Consider the following 9,313-nt stretch of genomic DNA (forward strand, 5'->3'; position numbering starts at 1 on the left):
TATATATATATTTTATTAATATTAATATTTATTTTATTACTATTATGATGTTATATTAATTTTAACTAGCATCTGGGCACACACAAAGTGTGAGAAAAAATTTTTATTTTTGTTTTTGAAATAGAAGGGGAGAGGAAGAGAGTAATAGAGAATGTGGGAATGAAAAGTTTTTTTATTTTATTTTTTATTTTAATTAGAGATATGTTAGGACAGTAGACGAAAAAAGCTCATCTATCACGGTGAATGCCCGTGATAAATTACAATCCACCACGGACACTATGCCCGTTGGTATTCTAGATGTGATAAAAAGTCTTAGTTTTTACCACAAGATATGCCCGTTGTTAAATGCAATATAACCACGGATTGTAACCGTGGTAGATTGAGATCTAACACCACGTACTATGATCGTTGTCGATTACTAATTGACCACAGCTAATGCCCGTTATAAATTATTTTCCAAAATTAAAAAAAAATTATTTAACAAATATATATTACCAAAAAAAAATAACTACATAAAAAATACTTGATAATATTATAACATAATGTAAAAATACTTGAGTTTCCAAATGAATACATAAACAACAGAAGTCATAAAGTAGTATCCATGTAGTGCCTAATGAATACATAAACAATGGAAGTCATAAAGTACTATCCATGTAGTGCCAAAGTACCATTTTCTAGTCTAAGTACGAACTAAAATTACTCTCCAACTCGGACGTACTTCGATGGCCACGCAATTGTACTAGATATAGCATTCTCCAGGACACGAAATTCACTTGTAGGGCGGTACAAAGATACATTCTCCACTCTGACAACAGTTACCCAAACCTTCCAGCAATCAGGACCAAGCACCATGTGATGAACTTTCGCCTCAAGATTTGTTGATTCTATTTCTCCAGTTGCAACAACTTGTCCATTTCTGAGCTAATTTAGTAACTTGCATGAAGACCCTCGTAAAATACCAACAGGTTGTAACTAGCATAAAGAAATCAAATAAGAACATCAATTTTAAATGATTAAGTTATCAAATTATTTAACAACTATTATTAAGCGTGTGTTACTACCTGAGAAGTGGCTTTAGAACCTTCTTTTCTCTTTATGCTGTCTCTTTCTATGTTTGGACTACTTCTCTGTGACAACCAAACATGGAAGACACAAAATTCGATCAGTTTATATCAAAATCTCATAAGTTTCATAAACTAACTAGTTAGTACTTGTTCTCGTATACCTGGGAACTAGCATTGGAAGCTTGTCTAGAAGCATCGTCAGCTTCTCGTGCACTTCTATCACATTGTATCTAATAACAAAACAAAAACAATCTAATTATCAACATCTGCTATGTCCTAGTATATCTGTACATAGAAATGGCCTCACAAAATAAAAATAATCTAATTAACTAATAACAAAGAAGGAAATTGGCCGAGCAAAAGAATACATAGTGAAACAACTGGGATTAGAGAATGATCAGTTGGTGGAGATGGGAACAATACATGCTGGGGACTTTATGGTGAGAAGTTTTTCATTTTCATTTAATTCTGATTTGAAGAAAAAAAACAACCATACACATACATCTTACAGAGTCACAAACATGCGTACATCTTACAAAAAATATCAGTTTTCCTAAGAAGAGATCCAGAAAAAGGTAGAGAAATTCGTGAAAAATGTTTTCATTCAATAATAGTCTAGTTATACACAGGAATGACCTCACAATTTGCCCGAACATAACCTTCATCTTCATCACCTGCACAATCATCAAGTTTATAAACGTCTAATGGGGTATATGACATGTAAGCATCCTCGTCAAACTTTCCCAAGTCATAAGCTCTACTTGGTTTACTTGGTTTCCCAAGTCATAAGCTCTACTTGGTTTATAAACATCTAATGGGGCATATGACATGTACTAACTCTTTGAGACAATCAAACATAGAAGAAGCTAAGTTTGGTTTACTTATATAAAAAATATAAATTCCACCATGCTATACTTGGGATCATATATGTACCTGAGAACTAGCTTTTGAAGAGTGTCTAGAACCATTGTTAGCCTCTAGTGCACTTTTCTTATTACATTGTAAGATAAATGCAAATAATCAAAATCAAATGAAACAACTGATAACAAGATAGATGCAAATAAACTATTAGCTGCATAGACTAACTAAGCCTGAAAGTGAACATGTTCATTATTTTCTTTCTATCTAATGATGAAGACATCGAGACAAGTTAAACAAAATCAGTTTCATACCTGGGGAGATGATCTGGAAACCTGGTAACTGGAATTGGGAACCTGTTTTACACCATTCTTAGTTCTTTGGAGATCTATACTGCTTCCCTGCGACTAGTGAATACGTAAGAAATAGAAGTTGATCAGTTTCAGATTCAACAAAATACCAATATTTACTTTTGAAACATTTTTACCTGGGGCCTATTTGTGGAGACTTGAATTGCATCATTGGTATTAGTTTCTTTACCATTTCCCTACAGAGATATGATTAGAAGTTAGAATATATTTCCCTGCAGCTATATGCCGTAAATCTTTTATCATTTTTATAAGTATATACAAAGTTGCACATATAATTACCTCATTTTGTTGTTTAGCCAACACAAAATCAAACACTTCCCGCAATTTTCCTTCGACGTTTTGTAGTCGGTCTCTAAGCTCTCGATTACTCATGCTGGCATATGTTTGGGCATCATATCTAGAAGGTGTAACCCCATAACCACCTCCTCGAGGTCGACCTCGATGTTCAGGTCCAAGTGCTTGTGATAAGGCATCACCTTTTATAGAACCATTGTCTGTTGTTGGCATTTCATTAGCCAACTTAATGTCATCCTATACAATTAAAAATCATTTGCAAGATTAAAAGAAAAATGAATAAAAAATAACACAAGGATAATTTCAAACTGAAGCTTCATACCATTTTCTTTAACACTATCTCATTTACAGGTTGACCATTTTTTCTTGTACGAGCAGCTATCCAAAGATTGACTCTATTTAAATCCTCCTCAGGTGTGCCTTTGTTCTCTATTAATTAATCCATAATTTAAACTCGGTATAAGTGTGTTGTCACTGAAATGAAATTAAAAGATATACAAATGTTCATACCAGCTCGTCCTCCAAGCGTGCATATCCTTTACGACTCATCACATGAGGGAGAGTATGGAATGATTTCAACTTTTTGAACTTCTCACTAATTGCCTAACAAGAAAAATAGATAACAAGAAACTTCATTTAACCAACATCCATGCATTGAAAACCTAATCAATAATTTAAAATTTAATACAAACAAGCTTACAGCAAACTCAGGAGAGCATCGATGTTTAACAAATTTGTCCCAATCAGCTTGTTTCTCAACATTATCAGGCTTCAAGAGTTGCATTTGTTCCATTGCATCAGGACCATCATGAAGGGATCTTATTTGTTTTGTCAATGTGGCTTGGTATGTACGCCAACACCCAGACATTTGTATTAATATTATCTTCTTACGACAAGGTGCCAAATTGTATTTTTGCTGCATTAACCATGAATCTTTATTAACATAAAAAAGATATTGATTTTTTATATGTATTATAGAAGAACAAAATAGTTAGGAAATAAGAGCACAGCTTCAGTTATAAATTTTACCTTCATAGCAGCCCATAATTTATCTTTCAAAATTGTAGGAACCTCATCCCAACTTGCGTAAGTTACTGGTATTAGTTGTCTTGCAAGGATCCCTGCCAACGAACTCAAACTCGCTGATCCCGCACCAAAATGTTGTCCTTTGTCATTGAATTGAACACCAATTTGTTTGGCCTTTAACACAGCATTATAATCCAACATTGTTGGACCTCTTCCCTTTCTCTTTTTTGCTTCATTCACATCATCACTTGAGTGCATCTCGTCACTGTCTGGCAAACCTTCAAAATCCATAGACACCTAAAAATTGAAACCAAATTCGTAGAGAGATTAACAAAGGAATGTTTTCTGTCCTAGAAGAAAAAACGAAGTTAAAGAGAAAGATTTCGCTGGGTAACCAAATGCAACTACAAGACCACTCAATTCATACCAAATTTATAGAGAGAGATCAGTGAATAATCTTTTGCATCCTAGTAAAAAAAAAAAACAACGTGAAGAGAAGGATTGAGGGGATAACCAAATATAACTGCACGCGACTAGTGGGAACTTTGAACGGCAGTTTCTTTGCTTCTTGGGTTTTTAATTAAGTTTTCTTTCCAATAAAAAATATATTAACTTTTATTATGATAATTATTTTACAATTATATCATCATTGGGACTCTGTTATAGCCATAAAATTAAAAGTTTATTGGGACTCTGATTAGGGGTGGGCATGGGTTGGGACTCTCTTATACATCATTTTTAATAAGGTTACAGCCGCTGCACTGCAATGCACAGCAGCAGCACATATTACACTCACAGAAGCTGTCTTCAAGAATTGAGGATGCACTGCAGCAACACATATTAGGGGAGTATTGAAGCATAGATTGTGCCCAGCAACACATATTAACATTATTATCCAAATCCAATCCAAATTAACATCTCCAAGACATCCAATGCAAAGTCCAAATCCAAAATAACCCAAAAGAAGAATTAGTGAATAAACCCTTTCAAAACTTAAAGAAAATTGCGGTAATCTATCCATGGTTCCTAACCGAGTGCAAATTATACAGTAATTGGTAATTAACTTACAATAAAAATTGTTTAGGGTATGATACTTATAGATATTTGAATTACCTTGTGGCTTCGAAATGGATTGGTCACAACTAGATGTCGCATCTTACCATCCTGACTTTTGTTGGTATGGTGCCACATTAAGTCTTTGGCCATGTCATCATCTTTATTCGCTTAAATCTTGGTATAATAGGAAAGTAGCGCAACACCTTTGCAGAAACTCCTTTGTAAATGTGATTATTACGTTTACCAACCTGCCAATGTGAAGAACCGCACTTTGGACATGTCTCAAGTTGTTCAAAGTCTTTCCAAAATAAGCAGCAATCATTTACACATGCATCTATTTTCTCGAACCCTAAATCAAACACCTTAAGTAACTTCTTTGTCGAATTCATTGAATTCGGAAGTGTATTACCTTCCGGAAATATGTCTTTTAGGGCTTGGAGGAGCTCGTCAAAAAACTTATCTGTTGCACCATTTGAAGCTTTAATCTTGTATAAAACTACAGTTGCTAACAACTTTGTCTACTTCGTACAACCTTCATATAAAGGAGCTTCAGCTTCTTCAACCTTTTCTTTGAAATTCTCATCTCCAATTAGCAAATTTGCTTTTCCAGTTCCATCATCTTCAGCCAAGACATCCCTATACATTTGATATGTTTCTGTTATGTTGGCATAGTCATGTTGTTGAAGAATAGGTTCTTGTTCACCATGGAACACCCAAGTAGTATATGAAGGATCTATTCCATTCATAACCAAGTGTTCATACACAATCGCAGGTTGTTGAAAACATTGGTTTTGACATATTATACATGGGCAAATGATCTTATCTCGATTTCCTCCATATTCTTTAGCTACTTGTACAAACTTTTGTGCACCCTCTCTATATTCTGTTGTTGGTCTGTATTATAAATAAATCTTAATCACTTTAAACGGACCCTAGTTATCAATGTCAAAAATGAAATTCATTGAGGCAGATAATATACCTCGAAAATGTTAGCCAATCTTTGTCCATTGCAATCAGATAGTTGACAATGATCGTTTCCAACAATGCTTCTCAATTCCAAATAAAAAGTAATCCTAAAATAACCACAACTCACAACTTAATGGCAAAATATATTAAAATATGATATATATATATATATATAGACACATACGCATATTACGTATATTTATTCAAGTATAACTTGTATCAACACTTAAATTACAAATATCAAATTAATACATACACAAAACCATTTGCTAGTACATACGATTCATACAAACAAGACACATAGAAACCATCTTCTTAGCAATCAATTTTAATTAAAAAAAAAAAAGTGAACATGCATTTTCTATGAATTAGTAAAGAGTTCATTTGCTGTAAATTAGCAGGAAACTATTATATAAAAAAAGTGAACAAGCATTTTCTTTACAACATTTACACTAGTATAGTCGAATTTGCAGTTTCAATTGATCGAAGTATTACTACTGCATATCTTTTTTCCTTGTATATAACTAGTTCGTGCTGTATACATACATACATACATATATACATATATATATACATATATATATATATGTATATATATATATATATATATGCGCGTGTATATATGTATATTAAGGGCACCCCTTCTTACTTTGATCACTGCTGTACTATGCACACCTAATTTCCAATATTACACCAAAACTTAAGGAAGAAGAGGTTGATCAACTTTGATGATACAGTTTGGCCTTTAAACATTGTACATTGTTTTTGGTCTGAACAGATTAATTGTATACATTTATTCTCTATTTATTCATTACTACATTGATAACATATATAGAAGTTCATTCTTCTCTTTACTAGTTTGAATGTTGTTTTATATATATGTAGCAGTAGCTGCAACATCCAAACTTTTTATTGAATTGGAAGAACAAAACAGTAAAAACACACAGTTAGGGAACCTAATTTCAACAGCAAGTGCTGCTCCATGACACAATCCTCGTAACATGGGGTTGATTTTGGGGCGTGAAATACAATCTTTTTATTGAATTGGAAGAACAAAACAGTAAAAACATACTTCTCAACTCAAATTTATATATTTACGATGATGATGTGAAAAATGTGTGCCTTTGGATGGATGTGTGAGAGAGTGAAACGCCGGAAGAGAAATTTGCGAGTTGTAAGCCACAAGAATGCATACACATCTCCAAGTTCGATGATCAATGATAATTTAAATGCTTATTCAGAACAAGAAAACGAAATCAAAAGATATAGGATAAAAGAAACCTGAGTGATGTAGAGAGGTTGCCATTGATTGAGGGAGACATGACCGAAGAGACGACCAAACCGAGACCGGCCGGAGACGGAAGAGATGGAGAAATAAAAGGATTGACGTTTTCTTTTTAGGGTTTTCTTCCGGTTTCATGCGAAGGGAAATAATTGGGATTTTAGATTTTAATATCCTCCGAAATATTAAAAAAGTAAAATAAAATAAAATAAAATAAAAATAAAAAAAACCCACCAGGGCAAATGGCGTGGTGAATTTTCAAAGGGCAGTATGGTCGTTTGAAGTAACCACAACGAGCATATTGCGTGGTGGTTTTGATAATCCATCATGGGATTAAAAACCGTTGTAGATTATTCACTTTTAACAATGGGCCAGAATCTGACCATGGTGAATTAATGTTATCTACCACGAGCCACATATAACCGTGGTAATTGAATAGTTTCTACCATGGGATGTTGATGCCCGTGATGGAATTGATGTGGTAAATATGCTGTTATGTACTAGTGGGATTACATATAGGTGAGGCTTTAAAAAAAAAACAGCAAAATTTGGTTGTGTGAAATTCCATTTCTGTCCCATATTTCTTATTCATGTTCTGTTTTAATTGGAGGGTTAAATTGGTAATTTCATAAGATTTTGGTTAACAATGAGTGTTTTATTAACTAGTAGAGATTATTTATCATTTTTATAACTTATAAATCTTATAAATAAATTCCATGAAAGAATTTGGAGTAATTAATGAAGAAAATGTTGCAGAATCAAAAGTGGCAGTCTACGGTCAAATGAATGAACCACCAAGAGCTCACGTAAACAATCTGAATGAGAAGAATATTCATAATACGTACGATGTCTTACCATGTTGACGAAAAATTAAACTTGAGACAAAATCTTGCAATACTCATCCAGATACTCTGGAGAATGAAGGGGTCATTACTGTACTCCAGGCCCTCATGCTCCACGTCCTCCTCGTCCTCCCAATCGTATGTAGTCACATATCTGTTTTTTGTAGGGACTTAAATAGAATTGAGTATGTCACGTAGTCCATAGTCGTACCTTCTCCTAAGCCATTGTTTTCAACCGGCTTCAGCACCACATGGGCATAGAAATCGGCAACGTGCCATTCTCCCAACAAAAGCTCTTCAAATGAGACTTCCTTATCTTCTGATGAGAAACTGTCGGTGGTTCGTCCAAAGTAGAAGCTAATGCAGAAGACAAGGCCTTTAGATCCAGATGAGATGAGCGCAAGGGATCCAGGCGGTAAAATTAATTAGGAAAGTACAACTCTTTTGAAGACTTGGTCATTTTTTGCCAACAGTTTGGTGAGCTTGGAAGTCCGAGATAGATGTTCAATAAATTGTATGATAAACCTAGTTTGGATAAATCTCTACACCCTAACGAAAGGTCCACGTCAGCACCACCAATTCAACCACAACCTTCCCGCTGCAATCTGCAACCGAAAGGATCATAACAACACAGTCCATTACCTGCACAACTCTCTCAACTATGTTTGTATCTCATTCAAACTGTTTGTATTTATCTTTCTGATTCAAATGTTTATCAAGTGTAACAACCTTATCATTTGTAACTCTATATAAAGAAGTGAATGAATACTCACTCGATATTGAGTTGAGTTTATACAATTCATCAACCTGCTATACCTTTGCCTTTAGTTTTCCTTCATGGTATCTCAGAGCTGACAGTCTAACGACCAAAAGCTTTATTTTTTATTTTTTATTTTTTTCTCTCTCATGGCGTCCAGTTCAAGTCCCTCCCATCTCTCTCTTCCAAATGCTTCCAACTTTCTGACTATCAAGTTGGATCGTACCAACTATCCCCTATGGCATGCCCAGATGTTGCCCTTGCTTCGCAGCAGGAATCTGGTGTCTTTTGTCGATGGAACCAACCCATGTCCTCCTGCCTTCTTGAAGGACGATGCCGGCCAACTCACTGATAAAACCAATCCTGACTTTGATGCATGGATTCAGCACGATGCTATGGTTTTCTCTTGGATCAACAGTTCGGTTCATCCCACAGTTCTTGCCTCTCTTATTGGTAAGACCAGTTCTCTTTCTGCATGGACTTACTTACGTGACAGGTATGCTTCTCAGTCTACTGGCCGCCTCATCCAATTGCGTAGTGAGCTTATGAATACCCATCGTGGTGATTCCTCTATTGCTGAGTTTCTTGATCGCATTAATTGTCTTGCTGACACTCTCTCCCTCTCTGGTTCTCCTGTGACTGACTATGATCTTGTTGCCATTATTTTAAATAATGTTGGGCCTGCTTATGAAAGTACTGTTGCTTCTGCACAAGCACGGGATGAGGCCATCACTTACAGTGCCTTGGAGGCTCTTCTTCTTGGTGCAGAGAGACGTCAAAAGCTTCATACTATG

General features: G+C 34.9%; 1 protein-coding gene across 8 annotated transcripts; it reads right to left on the reverse strand.

The window, feature by feature from the left end:
* Positions 1-557: 557 nt before the first annotated feature.
* On the reverse strand, positions 558-7,057 carry LOC103958443. Of its 8 annotated transcripts, XM_048591480.1 has the most exons (15): positions 6,920-7,057; positions 5,652-5,745; positions 5,082-5,566; positions 4,730-4,920; positions 3,620-3,913; positions 3,291-3,506; positions 3,101-3,193; positions 2,576-2,827; positions 2,413-2,472; positions 2,240-2,332; positions 2,001-2,072; positions 1,704-1,741; positions 1,229-1,297; positions 1,065-1,130; positions 558-975 (listed from the first exon to the last, which is right to left on the reverse strand). In XM_048591480.1, the coding sequence occupies exons 4-14, from the start codon at positions 4,820-4,822 to the stop codon at positions 1,112-1,114; spliced, it is 1,299 nt and encodes a 432-aa protein (XP_048447437.1). In that variant the 5' UTR covers positions 4,823-4,920; positions 5,082-5,566; positions 5,652-5,745; positions 6,920-7,057; the 3' UTR covers positions 558-975; positions 1,065-1,111. The 8 variants fall into 8 exon arrangements, 4 of the variants coding, with proteins under 4 accessions (XP_048447437.1, XP_048447439.1, XP_048447436.1 ...); XM_048591482.1 differs by lacking the exon at positions 2,001-2,072; XM_048591479.1 differs by lacking the exon at positions 1,704-1,741.
* Positions 7,058-9,313: the final 2,256 nt, after the last annotated feature.

Source organism: the organism of the source record quoted next, unplaced genomic scaffold (genome assembly GCF_019419815.1).
Source record: "Pyrus x bretschneideri cultivar Hongxiangsu unplaced genomic scaffold, Pyrus_bretschneideri_v1 Contig34, whole genome shotgun sequence".
Taxonomy (NCBI): domain Eukaryota; kingdom Viridiplantae; phylum Streptophyta; class Magnoliopsida; order Rosales; family Rosaceae; genus Pyrus; species Pyrus x bretschneideri.

What these genes read in the sequence shown, in the direction of transcription:
- LOC103958443 (XM_048591479.1), bottom strand. Translation starts at nt 4,822, where the DNA reads ATGGCCAAAGACTTAATGTGGCACCATACCAACAAAAGTCAGGATGGT. An exon ending in TTTCCAGATCATCTCCCCAG is followed by an intron (nt 2,073 to 2,239) that starts GTATGAAACTGA and finishes TTTGCATTTATC; the next exon opens with TTACAATGTAATAAGAAAAG. An exon ending in CTTCCAATGCTAGTTCCCAG is followed by an intron (nt 1,131 to 1,228) that starts GTATACGAGAAC and finishes TGGTTGTCACAG; the next exon opens with AGAAGTAGTCCAAACATAGA.